General features: G+C 46.6%; 1 protein-coding gene across 1 annotated transcript; it reads left to right on the top strand.

Annotated features, from left to right (window-relative positions):
* The first annotated feature begins 9,106 nt into the window (after window positions 1-9,106).
* On the top strand, window positions 9,107-25,417 carry rybpb (RING1 and YY1 binding protein b). The gene is made up of 5 exons (XM_079218593.1): window positions 9,107-9,222; window positions 9,871-9,996; window positions 22,717-23,055; window positions 23,143-23,250; window positions 23,534-25,417. Exons 1-5 carry the CDS (start codon window positions 9,197-9,199, stop codon window positions 23,781-23,783), a joined length of 849 nt encoding a protein of 282 aa, XP_079074719.1. The 5' UTR covers window positions 9,107-9,196; the 3' UTR covers window positions 23,784-25,417.
* The last annotated feature ends 1,648 nt before the right edge of the window (window positions 25,418-27,065 follow it).

Here is a 27,065-nt window from a genome sequence, read left to right as displayed (position 1 = left end):
TCTCCGCTTGGAACAAAAATAACAATAGAATTGGGACGCGGCCTCAGACAGCGTGCCACAATCCGCTGTGCAGTCTGAACGCCCCGTCGGCTTGTTTTTGCCACTTGATGTTAATCTTATTTACATGCTTGTTTAACTCTAGCGTTTCCATCAGCAGCATCTTAATTTAATCAAGAATGCGCCCCCCTCCCTCACAGAAGACAGCAAAAGGGCAAGCTGTCACCCATGGGCGAGGATATCAGGTGTATTAACAAGTCAATGAGGAATTTGTGTGTGTATAATTTCACAGTGAGCACACCTGACCTTTGTCAATGATGCCACTCATAAAGCTGCAGGCGACGGGTTTTCTTTTTTTCAAACGGACCGCGGCCTGCTGCGCTTAAAGCGCCTCGTTCCTCCCTCACGGGTAGGACTTGAAGGAAAGTGGAAATGAAAAGGAAACCATTGTCCAGATCTTGTCTGTACTTGTGATGCCTCCTGCCATGGCCCTGCTCTCCATCTGGGGAAGAGGGATCTTGTGTTGCTCTCCCGAAGGTTTCTTCCTGAACCGATGTGAGATGTTGTATGTGTACAGATCGTAAAGCCCACTGAGGCAAATTTGGGATTCTGAGCTTAAGAAAATGAATGAAATTTATTTGAATTAAAATCTAAATGGTTTTTATTATTATCTTAATGATAGTAATAATTATGATGATGAAAATAACATTTGAAATAAAATGTCTCTCTAACTTTGAGTTTCCCTTGTTTCTTTTATTAAGTCCCATCTTCCTTGAGAACACACACACATATATGAAGTTATAGTGTTAATCCAAGTCAATGCATGATCAGTTCTTGGTAAAAGAAGAAGAGCTGTGGCGGACAGCGGGAAATCTCAGAATTTGGTGACATTCTGATCATTATTTCTAGAGATACATGTGATAAGGCCAACGCTGTCCCTTTTGGAGAAGTCTACATTTTCACTATTTGACGTAAAATATTGTATTCAACTGTCAATTGAAAAAAAGAAAATGAAATATTAAACATCAGACAAAGTGTCACAAAACACCAATATGTTTTAAAATGTTGACGGTTTGTTCAGTTGTAGGTTGAAAGAGAGATTGCTGTCATCTTAAATACAGAGATGAAGAGCGGCAGCTCCACATTCTTACGACCCTCACGGTCACATTTTAAACTCCACAAACATAAAACATCTTTCCTCTCTGTTAATTATAATATTTCTGTGATTTTGACTCATGCTTTTGCCTTGGAAGCCGGGGTTTAACAGATGGTTTTGTAGAAAATCCACTCCCAATCTAAAGATCTTAGTCGGCCCCTTCACCCTGGTAACCAGTGACCTGTGTCTATGAAGCAACAGCTGCTCTCAAGTTCAAGACGTCCATCACAAATTCAGAAATTTACCTCAATAACCCATCTTACTGCTGACAATGTTAGCGTGTGTGTATATATATATATATATATATATATATATATATATATATATATATATATATATATATATATATATATATATATAATGCAACATCTTACGGGAGTAGCAACCACGCTGTCAAAATTTCTCGCGCACATCCCTGTGTGTGTGTGTGTGTGTGTGTGTGTGTGTGTGTGTGTGTGTGTGTGTGTGTGTGTGTGTGTGTGTGTGTGGGTGGTCGGTATGCAAACATGTTTTCATCTGTGCATACTTCCTCTGGGGTTTGCTTTCTTCTCTAGCAGCTAAAGTAGTAAAAAGAGGCAGAGAGCGCCAGGGCTTTTATATTCACAGATGATTAAATTCACTCGTGCTGCTTCTGTGATGGATCACTCTTCAGATCTTGTTTTTTCATTTTTTATTCCCCGTCTGAAAACGGCCGTTATATTGCGTCTGTACTCTACTTGGAGTGCTGTTGGTTTATGAGGTATAGCGCTCTGTTTCAGGAGGTCCTTGAAGAACAATCCTTCCTCCTCTATCCGCATGCTCGCTCTTCCAGACACTTCCATGCCATCTCCTCCTCCTCCTCCTCCTCCTCCTCCTCTTCATCTCCCGGAGCCTCTCTTACTCCATCTTCATTTTCCATGTCGTGCTTTCATCACCTGCTGACTCACCCTCCTCTTCCTTGTACCTCCTCCCGAATTACTCTCTGCCTCTGCGCTGCATCGCACGCTCAGTGTCGCAGGAATCAGATGTGAAGGCCGGCCGCGCTCTGGCTGCTTAAATCTCCCCATAATGGAGCCCAAGGGTATCTGAAATTGAGTGTGAAGACTACATCAAGGTCATTTACTGCACCCCACACGGGACGGTGATGGATGCCTTCTCTGATTGCTCGATTTGGCCGCCCCACTCGGGGAAAGGGGAGCGTGTCCCATTGCACTTTCCGGGTGAAGGGAGAGTGTTGCTTTTGCGCGGATGGCCAGAAAGTCATTCCTGTAGCGGGGGAGAGAAAAGCCGGAAGGGGGAGTATAGATGTAATGAGAGGGTGGGGGATACTGTCTAAACGCCGGCAGAGCCCGACGGGAGAAAGGCGTTTCTGCATCCACATTCCTTGAGTAAACATTTGAAGGGATTAAAATAACGCATATTGATTGCTGGATGGATGGCACACCATCTGTCAATACGCTAATCTGCCAAATTGACTGCGCCTCTCGGGGCATTGTGCGGCTCCAAACAGCTGGATCCAGTCATAGAAAACCATAAACATCAGCCGTAGTCAGCTGAAACCTTTCCCAAGTGCCTGTAATTTATAATCCCTCAGATTGTGTGCGCGTGTGTGTGTGTGTGTGTGTGTGTGTGTGTGTGTGTGTGTGTGTGTGTGTGTGTGTGTGTGTGTGTGTGCACTTGAGGGAATTACTATAGACTGTGGTTGGACATGTGAGGCTCAGCCCCATGCCATTTTATGATAGGGGGAAGGGTGGGTACAAAATAAAAATGCAAACAGGCTACACACTCGGAGGAGCATGTTCAAAAGTGGACTATATTGTTTCTGTTTGACATTTGATTTGCTTCAGCCACTCTCTGAGAAGCGGCGACCCGCGGCGACCCTCCTATCCAATCTCGTTTGTCACGTCTCTCTGTGCATGACTGTTGAGAAGACTGGGTTCATTATCTCTTTTGATTCACCGTGATGAGCTGCGCGATAAAGTATAACGGCATAATGAGTCAAGGAGCTAATTATATTTCAGGTCTGAATTCTGAGCACGGAATGGGACATTTGGAACACAGAAGAATATATATATATATATACATTTTTTAAAGTGTAATTATCGGGCAAAGATGTCTTAAAATTGAGCAAACTTGCTCTCTGACTAGCACAGAATAGGTTGAGCTATTTCCCTGCTGTAGATAATCCTATTGTGCTGCGGGGGATGACGTATTTTTATAGGCCAACACAGAAGTTAGCATCGCACTGGTTGGACTTCTGATTATTGCAGAAAATAATCCCTGTGGCGAACACATTTTATGACAACAAATTATGACAACAAATGTCCCCTTGGGGATTAATAAAGTATCTATCTATCTATCTATCTATCTATCTATCTATCTATCTATCTATCTATCTTTCCTTCTTTCTTTCTTTCTTTCTTTCTTTCTTTCGATACTAGAATGAAGCGTGAATACGATCGGCCTTAAGCTGCAAACAAACTCCACCACAGTCACATGACTTCCTGTCGCCACCACTAAACTAAAGGCAGAGTTTAGTCTCATTTGGCCACTTGTTCACGACAGCTTTTCTTTTTTCTACTTTAACACTCACGAGTGGAATATTCACTGACTTGTTATCTTATTATGTAAAGGCATCTAACCAAAAACTGATGCAGAGAAGAAAAAAATGGACTTTTGGACGAGGAGAGCGTATACGTGCAAACAAGCTAACTCATTTCATGGTTTTAGGACTCATTCCTGTAGTGCTCTACTGGATTGGAGACAAAATGAAAATAAATGTATTGAGCTTTTCAATTGTTTATTTTGTTTGCTCTGAATAATTTATTCTCTGCTTGACACTAATTTCTCTACTAAACAGGAGTTTTGCACTTGGAAAAACAATCTTTTTCCCCACGGTGCGCTCAGAATTCCAACACACAGATTTAATTCCATAGACTAGATGTAAAAAAATGATGATAATAATAATCGTGGTGCACAGTCGTCCCGCGTGAGGCGGCGGGAACATCGCGTATGGATCCCGCAGTCGGAAGGTGTTGAGCGGTCAGCTTTGTAATCAACAGGCAGGTAATTGACGAGCGAGGCGTGATTGTCTCCGTCTTTATTCGCTGGCATGTTTGAGAGTTAACAAAGCGTGAGATCGGGCCGTGCCACCACGCTGCACATTCTCAGCTCGCAGGCCTTTTGTTCTGCAGACCCTTTTGTGGAGCCTGCCCCGGATTCATTGAAACTCAGGAGCTGCTTCTTTTTTTCTTCTCTTCATTCTCTACACACACACACACACACACACACACACACACACACACACACACACACACACACACACACACACACACACACACACACACACAGGCGTGCACAAAGGCTGAAGCTCTGCCAGCATTTCGTGGGATAATCTACCTTCCTGAAGGTTTACTAAAGCCCCCCACCACCACCACCACAACCCCATTTCTTCTCCTCTCGCCTCCTCCTCCTCTTCCTCCTTATCGGCCCCAGTGTAAGCAGCATGTGGTTTCCTGCCAACTTCTGGGAGCCGTGAGCAGCCTCTCCAAACAGGAACACGCATGAAGACATTCCACCGCTGAAGAAAACAGTGTCCTCAACCGCCCTCCCCCTTCTTCTCCCCGTGGACGCTTCCACACAACCCTCACAGCTCCGCCGGGGCTTGACCGCGTGGACAATCAGCACACATTAAACTCACACACAAAAACGCGCCCAAGATGCGGGGCGCAGGCTGCAGCCATGATGCATTAGAGCACATGGACGTGGAAACGGAGAAGGCCGTGAGAAAGACGGGAGATAGCGGGGAAGAGAGAGTGAGCGTATGAGACAATCCACACACACACACACACACACACAGACACACAGAGGTTTGAACAATTCTGTAAAGAAATCTATCGTTAGCTCACTCCAAATCATTTATCATCAACAATAGCTTTCTTCAGATGGCTTATTCAAGCATGTTCGTCCACCAAGTTGTTCTTCTACTGTACGTTTTGTTTTATTCTTTTTCTATTGGGAATCCATGGGATCTTTAGCTGAAAAGCAAACATCATCCTGAAGTCCGAGAGTGTTATGTGCCCTGTCAGAAGAGTGAATTTGATTAACATTGCAGGTGGGCTCTTTGCAACCAGACGGCATGGGCCTGGGTAAGAGCAATAAATCTGCCGGAACGACGCATGCGCACTCACATGGGCATCACCTGCGGGTGAAAGGTCGAGCGGGTCTAATCGTGGCAACAGCATCACTGTGAGGAGAAAATAAACAGCGTAATCAGTAGGCGCTGGAGGTATAGAAACCATGAGGGGGGGCTTAATCTGAGCGAAAGTCAAACAAGAATCGGGGATTCAGACGTGCAGAAGAAAGGCTTTAAATCATTTAAACTTGCATTCATAAGCGGCGTGTTTGGTTTCCCGGCGTGCGAGGCGTATCGATTGGGGAATGTTATTCCGGAGGAGGGGGTTCAGCGAGAGATGATTAATCAAAAGTCACTTCTCTCCTCTGTGCATATGGATCAGTGCCAGAGAGTCCTCAATACTGTCCCGCTGCCTTTTTAGCAGCCAATTCTGCCACTTCTGCCCCGGCTCGCTCCATCTTATCTCCGCTCCTCCGTTTCTGAATATGTTTTCTTTCCTTCTCGAGGAACAAGTAAACGAAGACGAAATGGCCCGAGACACAGTTTTTTTTTATTTCTGGGTGATTTTGCTCACTGGGCAGATTGGTGCGGCACATCTTTCTTTTTCTTTTTGTGCGCCGCCATAAATGATTCAGCGGCATATTGAAATGACGCAGTGGGCTACCGTGGAGAAGTTGCAGAGGGGTTTTAAGATTCAGGTCGAACACTGGATGCTCGAGACAAACTGAAGCACTTGAGGCAAAAGGACTTACGTTTAAGGTGCCGGACAGATTTATTCTTCAAGTTCAATTGCCACCGCACTCCAGTTCCCATTGGATTCTGCTCGTGAACAATCCCTCACGTATACTTTCATCACTGCACGGAGAGTATTAGGATTTAACGAAGTTCTCTGGATTCCTGGTGTGTTTTACAGGTTAAACGACCTTGCCTGGTGTTCATTTCTGACAATTTTACACATGTGGTAAATTATTTTATTGCCGCGATGGTAGATTCTTTACAGGCTGTATTTGTGATCCGCATGTAGGGCCCCAACCCGTAACCATTGCATCGGGGGCCACATTTACCGGGAGCCTAACCCTACACTTTACCCACAGTCTGCACATGATTATAACAGTATCACAAAGTCTGTCTTTCATCAATATCTGCACATGGTAGTTGTAGCTTCAACCGAAGTGCCGGATGGCTGAACAGCCTTGGAGAGTCCCTCATTCTACAACTCTCTCGGCTCTCTTTTTTTAATTTTAGTTCAATCACTTGTCCTACACCTCGAACGCCTTCGAGGAAAGCTTGGGAGTGTGTGTTGTCACGCTGCCCCCTTTAAACCCCTGTTACCTTCAGACCTGCAGGGACAACATGCCTACAAGACTGTAGTGTCGGCGAGTAAACTTTGATTTAGTTATATGTTTAGTGTCAGGCATCCAGAAGACTTGGATGAGACCAGGGAACGTTTGGGGTTACCATTAGGGGAACTGCTGGCGTGGCATGGGATGCAAACTTTGGTCTTCTGCATGAAAGTCGGACTACTCGTCCGATCACCTCCCGCCTTCCACACCTGAAAGACCAAAGTGAACACTGAAGATGTCTTTCAGGAGAGATGGTCTGAACATGTGCTCTGTTACGGCCAGCTTTTTACCCCATGCCTTTGGGAACTCTGCGTTTAAAACAGTCCACCTTATAGATCCCGCCTCCATGCAAAGGCAACACCGCTTCCTGCAGTGGCACTCAACGCTGGCACTGGACCTAAAACGGGAGGTGCCGATATGGACTTGATGGGGATGTTTGATGGGCAGATTGTCTGCTGCCGAGATTAAACCTGTGAGCTCTTCAAACAGACTCACCTTTGTGCACAGAAGCAGTACAGCCTCCATCTCCTATCAGACGCCGAGCAGCCCCTCTGGGGTTATTTATTCGAAGTGGCTTCGTGCTTCAGACAGAGTGTCGTTTGACACAGTGGATGCCGTCACATTAAGTCTGAACAGTTTGTTTTTTGTATTGTTGGCAAACCAACAATTTGAAAACGGCTCCCACTTTCTAGGAGTCTTTCAGGGATAAAAAATATATTCTGCACAAACACACTCAGCACGCCCGCCATTCTCCTTTGGACAGTGTGAAATTATTCTAAATTATTTCGATGCATCTCAGCCCCCCCATTTGATAATGTCCTGCTCTTCATACTCACCTCTTGTAAATAATGAATGGCGGCTAATTGTAACTTTAGTCCAGCTGTTCTCAGTAAACGAGCCTCCTTTAATATGTTCCTCACACCTGTTGTATCAGAATAACTCATCACCTATGAATACAAATGACCTCCACTATGCACTGTGCAAGTGAGTGACTGTATAGCTTGCAAGCTATGACACACAAAAAAAACACTCATCACGGAACCGGCGAGGCAGGTTTAATCTGGTTTTGACTGGATTGTAGTTATCAGTAGGCCACCGTCATGACGCTCAATTAGAGCAGCGTGCTACGAGGCAATCGCTGGGCGGAGGGCAGATTTATGTGGAGGCGCGGATATTCACTCTGCAGAGGAGGCGAGGGACTCACAATAGGACCCGGAGCCGTGGAGGGAGGCTAATGAGCCGACATGATTCACTCCGGGTCTCCCCCGCCGAGAGAGCCTCGTCCTGGGCTGCGCGGAGGCATGACGCAGCCTGCAAGAGCCCGGACGGGAGAGGAGCCATTCAAAGTTTCTCCTGCAATGAGGGTCTTCTCTGTGTCTTATTAGGGTCTCGAATCAATCAAGAGACGGTGGACATGTTAATTTCACTGTGTTTATTGTGTCATGTTATGCATCACCCGCCATGACAAATTCCTTGTATGTGAAACATACTTGGCAATAAACGATTCTGGTTCTGATTCCGTAAACATTGTGTCTCTCGAGAAGAAGAAACAATGCTTGACGTCCAATGGGTATATGTTTTTGAATGCGACTATTCACAGTGCAAGACAACAGATATTTATACCAAACACTTTTTTTATATAGAAGTGTGAACTGCAACATTTATTCACAATAAAGTATCTCTAAATCACAGCCTTGTGTGTGAGTTCTCTATGTCCGGCTTCCTCCCACCCTTAAATTGCCCTTTAAGTGTGAAACTGAGTGTGAATGTGTATGTTCGGCCATGTTTAATAAACTCTGCAATAAACCGTCCCAAAAAAGGTTTCCTCTCTGTCACCTATTGCACGCTGGGAGATGCTCAACACCTTTCTTGGGGCGTCCTGTGATGCTGGTGTCTAGAAGTGTTGATCCATCATCACTGCATCTGGACCACTGTTATTACGTATAATAATATTATTATTAACCATAATAAATGAGCATGACTGCTGCCTTTGGTGAGCAGCTGATCCCTAATGTTTTTTTTCCATATAGACCGCAATTAAAAACAGGTTTCAGCAGAACTCCACCTGTTGAAAGAGCTTGTGCTGGCTGCTCTTATTTTTTGACAGGATTGTTTAAATAGTTTTTTATAGTACATTTGACAAACCTGTAGTGTGTTTGTTGTGTATTGCTTCCTTTTATTCTCTCCCCCCTTCCTCTCTCACAAAGCAATTCGCCTGTGTTTTAAAAGTTCCATGTGCTTTCGTTTCATTTCAGGCAATATGAACGACGTCAGCATGCCAACGATGTAATCTCCGTGTGTGCGCGCGTGGGTGGAGGTGAGGTGAGGTCTGTCAAATTTCTCTAGTAGTTATTAAAATAGCTGCTAAACATCCACCCAGACTTTTAAACCGACTCGCGCTCTGATTGGCTGCGCGGCGGTCACGTGGGCCAGTGCAGTCAGTCGCTGTGCCGTGCCTCGAGCCAGCGCTGAGTGGAGCCTGTCTGCCAACAGCTTCAGCAGCGGCTCTATCTGGAACCCACTATACTAACTGACAATTAAAAGGAGGCCCCTTTTTCTTCTTATTTCACGGGACTATTCTTCACCATGGGCGACAAGAAGAGCCCGACAAGGTAATGCGACCGCCCGCTGTCGTTTTAGCGTTGTTCCGCGCGTTTCGGGCTCGATATTTGGATGCGTCTCCCTCACACAGGGATCGTTTCTCCCTTTTTCAGTTGGTATGCCACAGCTAGCTAGAATAGTGCAGTCACTATGGCGGCTTCTCGCTCCCTACAACCCAGTCACTTAAACAGACAAAGGGAATTTTTTCGGAGGGGACGCCTGGCATTCTCCGAAACGCTCTTCAGTCTCGACGGAGCCTTTCGGAGGGTCAATGTCGAAATTGACATTGTTCGATATTGGTTTTGTTAGCCGACATGCTAAGCTCCGATGCCGAGGGTTTTAGCAGCGCTCCGCCTGCCTGCTAGCCTAGCTGGCGATACAATCGGGACGGTGTGGAGCTTCGCCGCTGAGGAGGGGGGTTTTTAACCACTTGCCGGGTCTCGAACCCCCCGAAAAATGTAATGACAACCCCGTAATTTAGCGCTGCACTTGGCAGCCTGTGCTTTTACACAACGTGGCTCGTCTTGTCACCTCCTCGTATGTTTGTTAATTCGTGAAATATGTTGGTGCTATTTCCACACACTAAAAAAAAAATAAAAAAAATTACATTTTAAAAAAGAAAGCGAGAAAGAAACTAACTTGACCTTAACATTCGTCAGGCCAAAAAGACAAGCCAAACAGACTGCTGATGACGGGTACTGGGACTGTAGCGTCTGCACCTTCAAGAACACCGCCGAGGCTTTCAAATGCAGCATCTGCGATGTGAGGAAGGGCACATCCACAAGGTAACGTAACGCTCTCTCTTCTCTCCCTCTCTCTCCATCTCGTCTGAGTGTCTCGTCCCCCCCCTCCCGCCCCCTGCTCGGCTGGCTGCAGCAGCATTGCATCGCAATTTAAGCGGATGACAACTTTGATCGACAGCCCATTTGTCTGCGAGCAAACGCGGACTTGTTGACGGACTCTCTCTGCAAACACATCCCGCCGTTGTCTGGATTCTCCGTAGTTTCCCGTTGTATGCGACGAACACATTGCGTTGCTTTCATGCATTGGTCTAGGTAGGCTAGCTGCCTCACTAGCCAGAGGGGGGAGGGGGGGGGGAGGAGGGACCATACTTCATGATGGCTGTACAGCAACAGTGCATCAACAGCGAAATAGCTTATTTCCCCCCCTCCTTTTCTTTCTCATGGAGTAAAACAAGGTGAATGCATGCGCGTGCATTTCACCTACCTGTAGGATTGCAGAGGTTCTGTTAATGGTCAGACGAGCCAGCTTGATCGTGCATGTGGTGGATGTACAGTAAGGAGATGACTGTTTCCAATATATATGTTTGTAAATGTTTTTTTGTAATATTTCTGTCTCCTTTTTTTTCTTTTCTTTTCCGTGTACCATGATGGTTTAAACTAGTGGCATTTTTTTTTTTTCATTACAAAAAAAAATCGGTCTCTTTAAATGTCATTCAACACATTTGTCTATGATTAATCATGTTCGAAACTCAATCTGCCACAAACAAGTGAATTCACTCATGTTTGCTCTCAGAACATGTCTCCGGATTAATCATATTGGCGTCTATAGCAACAGGCTTGTACGTCCCCGGACAATTTCCCTGAGCTTCCCTGCGAACGATGTCAGCTGAAGACAACTGCGTCTTATGGGAAACTGATGAAATCATTGTGTAGCTTAATGTCACGATGGGATTCCCTTTTTTATGTGTGTGTGTACTCTTGACACTTCCGCCCCCCTGATCAGAGAAATGTTTTTGATGAGAAGTATCGTGTGTCACGGTGCGAGATTGTTTACCCGTGTCATCACTTGTGCGATGAGATGGAGACAGATGAGTCATTTGTGGGTTTGTTGACAAGTCCCCTGCACTCTAACCTTTCCAGCTGTGGTTTTACAATGAGTGGCTCGACTGACACCGCTGGTGTACCACAAGCAGGGAGAACACACTGACGCTGGTTTACTGAAAATCCAAAAGATTGAGCTCCGTCTTAATTGTCTGGCTCCCCCTCCCCCTATGATCTTTTCCCGAGCCGTGTGTAGCTTAAGCCCACAGCTGATGGGTGCATGCTGAGCCTGCTGCGCTGAACAGGAAGCAGAGACAAGCATGTCGTAGCCATCCTGCCACTGTGCTTTGGCAACAGCCCAGTTGCCTCTATTTGGTACATTTTAGCACATGACATCACAGGAGGGGTTGTCTCACATTTCTGTTTGATGTGAATGGTTAACCTTTGATTAATGCAATTGTGTAGTTGTGCTCGTGCCGCTTATTTTAATGAGTACTAATTAGCTGTCTTTTTCTCGCCGTTTGATGTGTACCAGCAAAGGATGGGACGAGGCAACATGCTCTTAGCTAAATGATTCACACTTACGGCTATGTGCGGATTGTTGTCTTGCTGCTTTTATCTGAGGCTCTGCTTTGGATCTGCTTTCATGCAAGAGGGCACGTGTGTTCACTAATTACCGAGGCCCTCGCATGCTGGTAGGAGTCAAAAACACTCCTTCTCTCAAAGTTAAAGTTTGATTTGGATCGTCAATTTATGTTTACTACAAGAAAGGGTGGACTTAGGTAGGTATTGATCCGTGCAGTCAGTGGGGCATGATTGTGTTTCAGCGTCTTTCGAAAGGGCTCGTTCAGAGTGCTATGAATGTCTGGAAGTGACCTCTTTCCACACACTCCTTCCACAGTCCCCAAATATAGCTTTTCTTTTCCCGTGTCCTGGGACAAAGGTCAGCCTGTGTTGGCTGTTTTTAAACCTAGTAAGGAGAGCATTTATACGTCGGTGGAAGTTTTGCACTCGCCTCTCACCCATTCCTGAAGAGTTGTTGGTACAACATGTAGCGGACATTGGGCAGTGACGCGCTTGGTCGAGTCACATAGACCAAGTCCGTCCAACTTGAAATTCCAGATCAGATGAACGGTTCCACCCCTTTGAGTGTAATACGGCCATCCCTCACAGTGTGAGTCATTGAGACACCAGCTGTTTCTGCAGGTGCCGAGGGAGGATACACAATTAATGTGATCCACAGTGAGTGACAGTGAGTGAGTGGCTTACACTCTATAGAGGCTTGAACTGCACATTGTTATCCCCCCCTGCAGCGGTTGGCAAGCTAGGTAACTGTGGGTCAATGGAGGCAAGAATGTGTGTTAACGAGGGCAAAACTCTGGCTGCGGCATCAGCATGCAGGAAGAGGCCCCATCTCCCCAGCCCGGCGCAGCCTAACGAACCTGTTGACCCAGTCCAACTCAGTGATGTAACATTATACCCAAGTAGGCTAAATCTGGCCTCCGCCACTCTGACTCTTAAACAAGAAAGCCCTCCCGCTTTGTGCACCTGACCTCGCTGCTAATCTACAAGTCCAAGTAGCCCGAGTGTTCAGCGTCTGCATCCAGCGCCTGCTTCTTTGGTAATTGGAGAAGGGCTCGCATTAGCATCCCCGGTGAGACGCATGCGATCGTATTTAAATGTTTCTGGCATCCGAACCCGATCGCTGCGTGAATGTGACACTGTGTTGCCGCGCATCAGTTTGCTTTTGTGGTGGTGTTTGGTATGCACCTCTGTCAGCCCCGGGGCCCAGGGAGAAACCATTAGGAGCCCTCTAAAGTTGATTGATGGCGGGGATCACAGGAAGTCTTGAGGTACCTCCAGTCTTTGACTGCTGTGCTGTTATCTATGCGCTGTTTCTGTGTTGTCATTTCAAGTAGCTTCCATCTGTGCTTCATATACAACGGAACAAATGGGTGTCTCTCACTGGTTAGCAACATGTAGAGCCCTGAATGGTTAAATAAACCAATTTAAATGGTCTGCAATTTATCTGAAGCTCAGACTGCAGAGATGACACCAAACCTGAACCATAGCAACCCATATACTATGTACACAGCAGTGGGAGGTATAGGAGTTTATTCATATAGGTGTTGGGTATAAGGCCAATAAATTATAAAAAAAAGAAGCAACTTTATACTTCTTCGCACAGTGTTGTAATGTCGTAGTTAACGTACAGCGAATGTGGCTTCAGGATCTAATCTGAATTTTTTTGTCAGGCGATCTCAACAGCTGGAGTCCAGACTACTCAGCAAAATGAAGCCTGAGCTTAATCAAATGACACATGACATTTTATTTTTACACTTCTTAATGTCTATTCTATCTGCATCTGTGTCACCAGGCTGTCTCTGGGTTTACACAAGCCATCTTTTATTTGTACTCGCTGTTGGTGATTTAAAAGTCACCTGTAGCTTGTGTGGTCTGACCTATGAGGTAATGCCATGCACAAATATTGTGTGATGTGTGAATTTTAAGGTGACGGAAAGATGTTTTTCTGATCACTCAAGCAAACCTCTGTGACTCGACCATAAGCGGTTACTTTAGACCTTAATGCACTTAAGTTAATGTGTTTTGCATTAAGTCTGAGGCTTTATAATACGGCCATATGGGAAACCCATAAATCCACAGATTATGATAGTTAGAACCAGGATTGATGAACACCGACCCTGAAGCCAAAAGATGGCTGGTGTGGGCAAAAAAAAAAAGTGCATCTCTCTCTTTTGTGTAAGCGTTGAGGCTGCACAATTATTGGAAAATGATTGCTGTGTGTGTGTGTGTGTGTGTGTGTGTGTGTGTGTGTGTGTGTGTGTGTGTGTGTGTGTGTGTGTGTGTGTGTGTGCTCATGCCTTTCTGTCTTTTACAATGATGGAATAGAGCCATTATAATCCTTGGATTCTACCACTGTCACATTAAGGCAAATTGTCTAGGATAATGGAATTACATAAGAGGGACATGCCGGCGCTCAATTTATATCTGCACTTCCTCGCCCACCCCCTGCCCCCACAGGCCCCCGCTCAGAGGAAACTGCTTTTGCTTATCCAGCATTATCAGCATCTGCACTAAAGCCCTAAGCACGAGCGGGTAGCCCTAATCTTTACATGTTAATTGCCGGATTTAAAAGTTCTTAATTACTTCATGGGATTTGGCAGTGTGTGAGTGATTAAATACAGTAGCCAATTTGGCAATTTGACAAAACGAGAGAAATGTTGAGAGAGCTGCTGAATCGGTGGCTCCTCCCTGCACACACAAAAAAAAGACGAGGCAAATGAGTGCGAACGCGAGGGAGCGGGGAGTCTCGGGGAAAATACAGAAAGAGGCATATGAGGACAAGGAGTGAGGGAGTCGTTCAGTGTGGAGTCACAGCTAGCTGAGGAGAAGGGAAAGCGAGGGCAAGAGAGGACACGGAGAGAGGACGAGCGGTGGAGGGACAGAGAGTCTGGACATTTCTGTGTGTGTGTGTGTGTGGGGGGGTATGGATGGCTGCAAGGGGGATGTGCTCACTCAGCCAAGAGTCTCCAGGGGCTAAAGCACATCATTACCCAGGGAGGGAGAGAGATAGTCTGGGCGGCCTTTTCTGTTTTCTACCAGCACCACCATCCATACAACGGGGGAAAGAACGGCACCGTTCGCTGCAGATCGAGAGTGAATCCAGAGTTAATGTTAAGAACATTTATTGGCGAAGAATTGTTAAAGAGTTTGGATGGTTTGATCCTGGTTGCCTGAGGATTGTGGAGAAACTGCGCACCGGAAAGCTGGTATATCTGAGGCCATGTCCACACTACTGCATTTCCATTTTAAAAACGCACATCTTTTGCTACGTTTACACCAAGCGTCCTGCACGTCTGGCATTTTAGAGCACTGGAAAACAGAGGAGTTTGCATTAAGAGGCTGCTGCTGCTCAACATAAATTATGTGACCGCTTATATTTGACACCTTCCTCATTCCTTTCATTATCACCCATTAACTTAACTACTATTTGCCTCAAAGATGCCTTTCATACGTCCTGGTGTGGACGGGCGTAAATGGAGAAGACGCCCGCGTTCGCTACTTGATCGGGGTCTGAGTGGTCATGACGTGTCCCTCCCTGATTCGTCACGCCCCGATCACATGACTCTGAGCGCCGTCGGTCCGAGCAAAGAAATCTCCCGCCCCTCTTTTCCCCATTGCCGTTCTTCCCCCGAAGTGTTTTTATGCAACTAAACCAACTGCAGTGTGGAGAAAACCTGCTTCCTGTTTACCCCGTAAACATGCCCAGTGTGCGTGAACGGTCATGTGATGCGCATTTTCAAAGGTTGCCGTGTGGACTGAGATCATTTAGAAAACCATGCTGACACGTCCACGTGGACGGAGTTGGGTTTAGAGTCGCGTTGGTGTGGATGGAGCCTCAGTCTTGGCTACAGCAGCCCGTAGTGGCTTTGTTTGACTCCTTGGTGTCGGGTTTCCTCACTTGAGTTGTCTGTGTCTGGCCGCTTGACGTTGTTCCCCTTGTGTGGAACGCGAGAGCTGGCTGCGAAGTTGCAATGTCCCCTTTGGTGGTTCTGCAAATTGTAAACCAGGCGTTGTTTAAGCTAAAGCAAAGAGGATGACAGAACAACGGAAAGACGGTTCGACCGGGTCTACTTGACAGATCACTCACGCACACCAGAGGCAAACCGTGGGAGAGAGCGTGAAGAGAGGTGAAGACGACCTACTTAAAGCCAGCAGGATTTAGGCTGGGCCGTGAGAGGGGGGGTAATGCACAGGGCGAAAGGGAAGAAGACAAAGGGAGTGATGGAGTGGCAGCGGCGAGGAGGACAACAAATGAATGATACGGAGCAATGTGACACAGTGCTGCTGATGGAGGGAGCTCATACGTGCTTAGTGCCTTTGCAAGGACTCGCTGTCAGTCAACGATCAACGCCACTTCATAGCCTGATAGAGTTGTCAGTGTGAAGAAGAATTATCTTTTACACACAAGCAGACTCGGGATGTTTATAATCATCCTTTTAACCGTCAACCGAAGATACTCGCAATACCGGGATTGCAATACGCTGGCGGAAATTCGGACGGAGCGTGCCAGGCTGACACATGGCTGACAACCTCGCTGCTAAACTAGTGCTTCATTTATGCGGTGGAGACCTGCTGTGTTGGCGAAGACGCACGCACACATCAGGGTTTCTTATTCTCCAGTAAGGGTGAACTGGGGACAAATTACGGATTTAAGCACTTTGACCACAGCAACCGGCATGCAAGGAGATAATTGTGTCAGTTATGATCCGGCATTTTGACGTAGACGGTTCCTCTGTTAATTCATCGATCTCCTTTTCTTCTCGCTCATGTCCATCTCTTTCAAAGGCACTAAAACTCGGACAGAAAACCAGACTCCCACCAGCCAGCACGGTGCACAAGGCTTACAGCTGTAATCGCCCCATTGAGTGATTTCTTTGAATTTCTTCCTTTTTTCTTGTCCAATAATGTCAGGAGTAACTAAATGTCAAGCCTGACTGTTGAGCTCTTTTACTGTTTTTGAGGTGTGGGGAAAAGGTGTGGGTGTAGCCGCTTTCTGAGAGCCTGCTGTGTGAACACAGCACCTGATTGAAATATGGTGGTTGAATCCACATACACCCCACAAGGAGTGGAGATGGTTGAGGGGTGTGACGGTAGCTTTAAGCGTTCAAAGTCCTGACTGGAAGGGACTCTTGGCGGGATGAATGGTTAATGCCTCTGGTGGGCAGTGGGAATGCATCGTAAAGCGCTGTAGCCTCAGGCTGCTCTGCAGGTGCTGTCCTCATTCAACCTCCACAACACACTCGCTCACACGGATCACTTTTCCCATGGATGGCTGCAGGTGACAACACTGTGACACCCACACAGTCACCTCGGGCTCAAGCTGATCAAGAGCGTCCTCGCAGGTGAGCACAAGACCCACAGTCCAGTGGTATTCCTATTTGTCATTTTCCCATTCAACATCCCCACAAATAAACAAATGGGTTTGTTCCTGTTCACTGAGAGTCGATTTCTAAAAGAGTTCGTTGAAGATTGTTGTCTATCTAAAGATAGTGCCTTAGCGGACTTTAGTTGGTCTGTATGGATCCCGCCCTGTGTTAACCGCTGATTAATTACACAGCAAAGTGTGTAATAAAGTTTTACTGCCGATCGTTATCGGGCGATTTTCAGTAAAAATATGAGACATGGAGATTGACATTAATGCTTTCTTGGCAGCATTGGACGTTGGCAGCATTGTAGTACAGTATGGAGGTCGCAGAGAGTTCCATAGTTTTGTGATCCTTTTCCCCTATTGACGAATTCACACAGTTAAGTGTACAACTATTAGTCCTCAAACAATTGATTAATTAGTAGATTAGCACAAAGAAATGAGTCAATAACAAGTAATTTATCATGGAAATATTTTATTTTCCCCAGTAAATTGAATATCTTTTGGAATCATGGTTGGACACAATAACTGAAGATTGGGCTTTATGCGTTTACGACTAATCGGCGAGAAAATAACTGACCGATAAATTGATAATGCCAAGCCCAGTCGGACATTTTTAAATAGCTTTTGTCTGACCAACAGTCCAAAACCTCAATATTATAGCAGACTAAGAAAACCAGCTAATATTCACATTTGTGAAACCAGAAGCGGAGATTTAATTAAATTTTTTTTAAACAATGACTTGAACGATGAATCAATTATCAGAATAGCGGCTTTGCTAAACGAATAATAGTTTCAGCTCTAGTTACTGCATTAATAGTGAACTTCATGTAAAGTGATGCACGGATAACCATCCATACTGATGACCACTGCCCTCAGTCAGCCAACGCATGCACACGCCGCTTCTCGTGCACCACTTCAGGAAGAAGTGTTTGTCAGGCAGCGGCCATGCTGCACTCTCTTCCCTTTCGTACCTCAAGTCTCTCTGGAAAGACAGAACAATGGAAGCGTGCAGGAATACAGACCCGCCGACTGGTTAACAAATTAGATGCAGCGCAGGCGGGCCGCTGTGTGCTCTGCTCCGTCACCCTCACTACTGGTGATGGGGAGAGCGTCACGTGTCTCCACATAATGATGAAGGCGGACAGCAAGTGTTGACACAGACGAGCACGTAGATCATCTGTTACATGGTTGCCAGACCTGTGAGACGTGCGCCAGGCCGAGGCTGAGATGGTCCCTCAGGCGTGTGTGTGTGTGTGTGAGACGATGACCAGGTCATCGCCGAATTCATATGAATGGAGGATTCATGTTTGTGCACAACTTTGCACATCGAGGACAAGTAGCCCACATTCGTAATGCGTAGATTTCGCTATTTTGAAAGTCTGAATGAGAGAGTGGGTGGCGTTTAAATAGTCTGAGCTCTTCGGTGGGCTGTTCATGGTCGAGAAATACTGTTATGTGTGTCTCTCTCTCTCTCTGTCTCTTTCTCCCTCTCCCTCCCTCTCTCCCCCCTCTTCACTCAGCTGTCTGCCACTGCATTCACTCGGCCTGGCAGGAAATAATTGCTTGTCCTCCACACAGCACTTCAAATAAAAGAGCTGTGTTAATGAGGGCTTTCCTGCGCCTCTCTCTCTGTCTATATATCACACTCCCCATCGCTCGCTCACTCTCTTCATTACTTTCCGTGTGAAGTGCGCTCCGGCTCATTGTTTTTTGGTTTCTCTCGAAAGAGTTTCCCCTGTGCAACAACAGCCACAGTCTTTTTTGCCCCTCGGCCGGCGGTGTCTGCTGCTCCCGGCCAACAAGAGCCCCAGCTGAGCAGTGGTGTGTCCGTCTCTGGGATGGTTCTGGCCGAAAGGAGCTGTCTAACTGCGGCTGTCAGTCTCACTGAATTAGGAGCTTTTACGCATGATGATAGTTATTTCAGGGCGTCCCGTGGAGGGAGTCCCACACTCCTCCCTCCCCCAGACGGTGGAATTTAGGGCCAAGCATGGGAGGAGCTGTCAATCATGGCCTATTGTTGTGCGAAGGGGAGGTAATAAGCTGTAAGCCCTCACAGTGGGAAATGATTCGACAGCAGGCTTTGCACACTTGACACTCTCACTCACACACTTGTGCTGAATCCCCAGGAATATATTGGCAGCAGTGGGAGGTTGGAGCAATCTCTGCAATTGGGCCCTGGAGTTCACTCCTGGTCCTGCTCCCGGGATCGTTTCCAGGGCCTCCTGTGAAACATGAATGTTTCGCGTTTGATTTGGATGTTTGCGAAATAATATGGGTTCAGTTGTTGGAGAGTAATTTTCTGCAATGTCGTCGTAAGATCGGGACATTCTACGCTCAACAATGTGGACAGATTATAATTAAATGTGAGTCATAATTCATTTTCAATATGAAGTTGTTTTTTAAGCAGAAGGGGACTCTCCGACCCCCCCACCCCCCCCCTCCCTCCCCCCTTCCCCCCTACCCCCCCCCCCCCCGACCCCCCCCACCCCCACCCGCTCCCCCAGCTGTTCAGGGCCACACGCACACACACATATATAATGTGTTGTGCAGAATCTGCAGCCATGTTAATGAGCCGCAGAGCGTGGCTGTGCAAAGCCGCGATGTGTGGTCAGTAAATAAATAATGGGGCGAAGAGAGCAGTGGCTCTATCGTGCCAGCAGCAACTCATGGCTGACTTACAGCTGGCACTGAATCACTGCTCAACTACCGGGGCTGCTTCTGCCAGCGCCGCCGCTGCTGACACAAATCTCGGACTCTGACCAGGGCTTCATCTCCGCAACAGGCAAAAGAGGAGTGGAACTCTCAATCACTCCTCTCTCACTCCGCTCTCATGGCCAGATACAATGATTTCTCGTCCTGTTGGATGGGATGCTGTGTGCGTTCCCAATCTGTTTACTCGCGGATGAGGGTTAGAGAGATCCCTCCAAAAAAAATTATTATTTCAGAAGGCGTCTGTGAGCACATTGTTATTGTAGATTTGCGCCCTGCATTTTTTCTCTCCCCAAAACCGGAATTCTCTGTCACACTTTCCCATCACATGTTGACCCCAGATCACTAATCCAGAGGCACTCGATGGACCCTCACGATTCCCATGGGGACAGGGGTATTATGTCATTGACATAGTAACAGATATGACAGACATAGAAATGCAGGCTCAGAAGTGTACTGGGATTTAGAATTGAAAATTGGTGTCAGCAACACAGACGAGGAGGTCCAATGCTGTAAACTCCTAATTATCACTTCCTATTTAATTGGTTATCAACTTAATCACCGACGCATTCAAAAGAATTGCTAGTCGTAGTTACTTATTTAGTACTATGACTAGGAGCGTGTCGGTACTGAACATGGGTAGTCAAGGTTTTCCCTGGATTCTTCCGAGACAGAGAAAGTGTTAGAATTTAGTCGGCACTGTACTAAAGGTGCTGTGATGGTCTTACAATGTTCAAATAGCCTGTTATAGTCGGTCCTCTCTCTTTTTCTTCCTCTGTCCCAAAGCCTTTCATTAAAGAACGCCCTTATCGTCTTTTTTTCTCTTCAAGTTATAGCATTATTTTAGACATCAGTGACAAACCAACAACTGGATATTGTTTAAAATGACCTGGGGAAACATACAGCCGCATGTGCTTAACAGATGAAATGCTCATTTCTGCATTCCAAAATGATCTGCAGTATCGCAAAGGAATACACATTTGTTTGCCTCACAAATCCCGGCAATTAATTGTTAAACAGAACGTGTCACTCCGCCCGTTGCCTGCACACCTGAGTGTCGAGCATTACATGGTATCAAAGCAGTTACACAATGGTTTTGACGTAAAGAAGTGATACGTTTTTTTTGGTCCAAATTTTCACCCAAGGTGGCGGCCAATGATACAAAGGCCTTTGAGTTAGGTAGGCGAGGGAAACCCTGGAGGTACTTACTCTTGATTGAAGTGGAATTGGGATCTATTTGATGGGAACAGGACAGCGTTGGCAATTCTAAAGCCCGGAAGGGAACTTCACTCCCGTGTCACGCTTTAATTCCCACAGGGTGCCTCACACAATGCCAGCAGGTAGAGAGAGCACTGGGCTTCAGAGAACCAAGGCACCTAATGGGTACTGGATCAACGGCCCGGGGCTCCTCAGCACTTGCCACAGCTGGCGTATTGATGGAGTGTGGCGCGAACTTAACGGCATGAGGCTCTATTATGCCCCGATTGATCGTCTGCGCCCTCCTCAAGGAAATGCCCTCTCCGTCTGCAATAGGCCGCAGCAGGAGGAGACTTAATGAGCTTGGTGGAGCAGTAGAGAGAAAAAAGTTGCAAAAATAATAGGATTGTCCGATTTCGTTTTCTTTCAAAGTGCTTGACTACCAAGACATAAACTACATGTAGTGAAAGACGTGCAATTGCAGAAACGCGAGTAACTGGACTGGCACTATATGATGTTGCCATATTGAACCACTGAGGCGAACCACTTAAGCAGCTGTCTGAAAACCCCTCTCCACAGCGAGCCGCCCAAATCGGCGCCTGACACACTATTGTGCTTCTTCTCTTTTTTTGCCACATGCGTTTGCTGTTAGACCATTCCCAAAAGCAAAGCCAAAGATATTTTGTTTTCTCGGCGAGAGCTTCATTATTTATTTATTTATTTATTTGCTTTCTCAGCAGTGGCTCTTGTTTATCTGGTCTGATGCTGACAAGAGTTTCTACAGATTCCCGACTATACCACAGGTCTTCCAAAGCGCTGCCGGGGATCAAGGGACCTCCTCTCCTCTGCAGCGATATAAACAAAAACTCCTGCCAGGACTAGACTTTGGAAGGGCCGAGGACACACAGCTAGCTAGCACAACGTGTCGTGTTGCCGCTGAGAGGTCTCCTGAGCGGCCCGTCGAGCCGTGCCAGGCTGTTTTGTTTGCACACTAAGCTTTTCAACTGCGCTTGTGTGCACTTGCGGTTTACTCCTCACCATGCATGCCCAGTCCTGGCCTGTGATTATCCACGCTGCTGGCTGCAGTTTGGTCTCAGCTGAGTCAAAGCCCCCCTCCCTCCTCGTCCTCCTCCTCCCGAGGTCCTCTGCTTCCTCCCAGATGCTGCCAGCTGGTGTCCATTATGCTGCAGGTGTGCGTGTTGGCTCAGGCGATCTGACTTGGGCTTGGTGTTTTTCCCCTCTCAATTTCAGGCCCTGCTCTTCTGCACAGCTGATGGCGCGAGAGGCTGCATCCTGCTGCACATGCATGTTTCTAACATTTCTGCAAATTATGTTGTTGGAAAAGGAATGGTTTTCGAGTTCTAAGGAAAGCCGCCTCGCTTTTGCTGTTTTTTTTCTTCTTCCAAATGTCAATGAGGAAACGAGAAGCGATAGTTCAGGAATGTTTGAATAGAAGACAAAAAAGGTGTCGGCTGCGCTCTGGTCGCTGGTGAGCTCAGCGAGCGGAGCAGCTCCACCATGTCGAACTGAATCTGAGTCTGTGACAAATGGGGCCAACCCCGCAGTAATCAGATTAGAGGAACTAAGTGACGCGCTGCAAATGTCCCACCTTGTGATCCTGCGCGTTCATTTTATTACAACCGCAAGCTAACACGATTAGCCCTCAAAACAGAGCCGCTTCGGCAGGAAGCGGCTGCGCAAACCGACCTGTGCGGCAGCCCGTGTCCCTCGTCGGCCCGCAGGTTCAGTCCCCCTCTCTCTTTGTCAGCTGTAGTGTGACTGCGTTGGTGCGTAGCCAGCGAGTCTGCTCGCAGCTCCGCTACGAGGCTAATCCATCTCTGTTCCTCGGTTCCCCTCCACAGGAAACCCAGGATCAACTCCCAGCTGGTCGCCCAGCAGGTGGCTCAACAGTACCCGATGCCTCCGCCGCCCAAGAAGGAGCGGCGGGAGCGGAGCGAGCGCACAGACAGGGAGCGCCCGGACGGCGAGGGCGAGCGCACCAACGGGGAGGGACGCCCGGAGGCCGAGCGTCCAGAGTTGGTGAGGCCGGAGGAAGACCCCCCTGAGAAGGAGAAGGAAAAAGAAAAGGAGAAGGAAAAAGAAAAGAGCGACATCGAACAACAGCCGATCACGGACAAACCGAACAAAGAGAAGGACGTCGTCCCAGCCGTCACGAAGAAGCCCAGCAGCAAAAAGACCAGGTCAGTGCCCACGCCGAGTCTTCACTTGTGTCTCTGCATGTCCTGTTCGCTGGTATTATCCTCACCTTTTGTCTTATCTGTCCTCAGACCCAAATCAGACAACCACCAGAGCCCGCCCAGTGACAAACACAGCATACAGTCTGGCAAATCAGCAACAAAGACCAACAAGATCAACAAGATCTCTCACATTTCCAGGTGCGTAGCAGCCTCTCGTCCTCTGCGCCTCTTTGTCAGAACACATGCTTTCACATCGACGGCTACGCAGCACTTCATGCAGCACTCGGCTAGTGGGAAAACCTCAAATGATTCACAAATGATCTTTTACACTAAACGCCCACGCTCACTTTATGTACACCCGTTCCGACGGTTCATGTGTCACCCGGCGAATTGAGCAGTTTAGTGTAGCCGCCCCCTCGTTGTCTGCCTGGTTGTTAACGTCTGTGTGTGTGTGTGTGTGTGTGTCTCTGTGCCCCTCCAGGCCCAAGCTGAAGAACATCGACCGGAGCACCGCCCAGCAGTTGGCGATCACCGTAGGGAACGTGACGGTGATCATAACAGACTTTAAGGAGAAGACCCGCTCCTCCTCCACGTCCTCGTCCACCATCACGTCCAGCGCGGGCTCCGAACAACAGCACCAGAGCTCCGGCTCCGAGAGCATGGACAAGGGCTCATCGCGGGCCTCCACGCCCAAAGGGGACCTCTCTGTGGGGCACGACGAGTCCTTCTGAGGTCCCGTACCCTTTCCCCCCCCCCATCCCCGCCCTCTACCCCGCTCCACCTCCTCCTCCCCACACACACACACACACATGTTTCTGGACACTATGGATCCCATATGGGGAGAGATATCACCTTTCCCATCGGTGCCCTGCCTCCATTCCATGAACCCCCTCTCACCCCCGGATGCGGAGAGGAGTCGGATGTCTGAGAGGAACAGTGCAGTGCAGCCGGGGGAAACTCCCCTCGTGGTTACACCCCGAGGAGCTGCAAGGAATAACAACCCCAAACCCAAAACCCCAAACCCCCAAATCCTCCCCTGCGGTAGCATCCAGACACTTGTATGTATTGTTTTATATTTCTATGTGGATGTGAGGCCAAATTGACCTTTTTGTTTGTTTTTGTAAAGAAGAATTCTTCGCTGGGCACAATAACCACCATCATTTCAATAACTTTAAACTATTATTACCCTTATTTATTACCTGTTGCACCTGTATACTTTGATATTCTCCTTTTTGTTTATGTTGAAGCTTTGCTGTGTAGCCCCGCCGATCGATCATTCCTTCAGTGTTTTTATGACAGTACGAAGATGACAGGACGAGACTCGAGTCACGCAGACGCACGCAGACACACACACACACACACACACACACACACACACACACACACACACACACACACACACACACACACACACACTGGTGCTAGATACACTGTGAAGCGGTTTTTCAGATCTGGGATTGCCCATTCACTCAAATGTGACAGAGTGCTGATGAATCAAATTCTCATTCACTTTTCTCAACAACACTGTCTCACTCTGAACACTGTCGGGACCTCCATCAGGTCCGTCTTGGTCTGTACGGGTCAAGGTTCAGACTCCTGACTTTTTCAACTAGATCGTCTATGATTTAGTATGCTATAGCAGATCTCTTATACAGTATCTTATGTCCTTAACTGTACAGTGTAGGCTGTTGTGTAAAACACTAAAAGCTGTTGATATTTTCTGCATTCCGTACTTGGATATTGAGTTCTTTCCTTTTCTTTCTTCTGGCTAAAGGCAGAGCTGTCCTCTCAGCTCCGCAGCCAGAGTTTGTGTCTGGAGGGCGGTGCCACGCAGTTCCACTTGGTGAAACCAGAGCGAACTGTAAAATAGACCCGTTGTGTCAAGCTGTTGTGAATCGATTCCATCCTTTCTTTCGCTGCGGTCCTGAAGACCGCTTTGAATCTTCATCCTCTCAAACCCGATATCCCAGAAAAAGGAGTGCAAAGACGAAAAACTAAATTTGCAAAGATTGACAATTCAGTTGATTTTTATTTTATTATTTTTGTATTAATTTAAGACTCCTGGAAAAAAAGAACATTGCAGTAAATAGAACACAATTGCTCTTTCAATTTTTTTTAAACAGCAAGGCTTATTTAAGCGTTTTAATTCACTTCCACCTTAGCTGATACTAGACCAACATAATTTCCTTTAACTGTATGAAATTGTATAAAGAATAAATGTGTATATGATATCTTAGTTTTATTTATTGAAGGACCAAAGGAATTTCATAATGACATGATACATAGACAGATAAATAACAATTTGAATTGCAATTATCTAATGTGTGAGATGAATAACAGTTTAAATAAAGACTAATATAATCCATGTAAATGGTGTTCTTATTGTCCACTTGTCTCTGTGCACGCCTAAATCGGGGAGGGGGGGCAGGGAAGTGTCGGCGGTGCGAGTCCGGAAGACACGAGCGGCTCCACGGCCAGTGGGTGGGTCTTGTCTCGCTGTGCGGGCGACGTGAAGCGGACTGGGTGCGTGGGGGGGGGGAGCGGAGAGGAGGTCTGGGTCTGGGTCTGCTGGGTCGAAGCCTTTGGCCTCAGTAAGCCCCGTCTCCGCTCTGCTGGACTCCCACAGTGCGAGTAGCTCCCCTAACAACAGAGGCCCTCGAGTCGCTCCCTGAGGAACTGAATCCAGGGTTAGTGGAGGTTAACAGTCCCCCCACACACAAAACCCAGCTCAATATATCCTACCAGGATCTGAGGGGCGAGACTTGATGTCCACCAAAAGCGTTGCAGTTTCACGCGTAGGGGTGATAATCATATGTGGGTCGTAAGCAATGTTTGAGGTCCAAGAGATAATGTGTTCATCTTGAGTTATTGTTTTTTTGTTGTTTTTTTTCTTCCTGCTCTTTTAAAGCTATGGTTAATATGTAATTATGTACTTTATTGCATACTTTATGAATCAGTGTTCAGTGAGGAAAAGCAATGTGAATAGAACAAAAAAAAAAGTGGGAATGTCGGGATGTTTTGTCCAATTTTTACTGATAAAAAAACGACCCCAGCTTTGTAATGCAATCTGTTTAGAACTGGGCCTAAGAAGCCATCTTTTCACCTGCCTTATCTGCAACCACGTTCACTTGACTGAGTACTCCAACAGAACGGATTCATTGTTAAATTATTGACAAATGGCCATTTGCTGAGTATATGAATTATTGCTTGTATATAGAATTTAAAAACACTATGAATGATGGCATCGGAGCTGAAGTCTTTTGTTTCCTGTTTTCTTTTCCGCGCAAGCAGTTCTGTTCTTGTGTGCGACCAGTAACCTTAATTTACTGTGTAAAAATGGTTACATTTTTTTAGCTTTGTTTGTCAGAGACCCAAATATAGAAGAAGGCTTGTTTACTGACTGTATAACCTTAACCGTGAATTCCCAATTAACTGTATTATACAAACCCATTTCTTGCTATAACAATGTCTTGTACAATGCTTTTAAAGTTATTGCTCGGTTTGAAAAAGACAAGAAAGGAAAAAAAAAAAAAGAAGTTTTAGGGACAGTACAATAATCCATTCTTTGTTTAATGCATTTTGTTTTGTTTTGTTAAACTTATAGCTGATGTGTCATTGTTTCCCCTTGTGAAATGGTCACATCATGTTTCCGGTGTGGAAATGTACGCTGCATTTTCTGCAGATCACGGCTCCTTGTCTAGCTTATAATGTTAAAATAATACATGTTTCTGGCATGTGCACGACTTTGCGCTTATAGGCTAACCTGATCATTTCTTTTCTCTCCTCCGCTTCAAATAGAAACGTCTATTTATGAATTTTGCTTGTAGTTTTTCACAAATAAAATTGTTAAAGTTATCTTATTTCCTGACTGCTTTTGTCTGCTTTTTTTAAATGTATGCATCTCCACCACATGCATTTTCGGCTCTTCAGTTGCTTTTGTACGCGGTCGGATAACAGGAAGTGTGATATGGATCTGAGGCGGCAGACTATTGATTGAGATGTCCCGGGGAGTG

Source organism: Taurulus bubalis (assembly GCF_910589615.1).
Source record: "Taurulus bubalis genome assembly, chromosome: 5".
NCBI lineage: Eukaryota > Metazoa > Chordata > Actinopteri > Perciformes > Cottidae > Taurulus > Taurulus bubalis.
The sequence above is the reverse complement of the archived record's forward strand: the minus strand, read 5'-3'. Positions and strand labels throughout refer to the sequence as shown.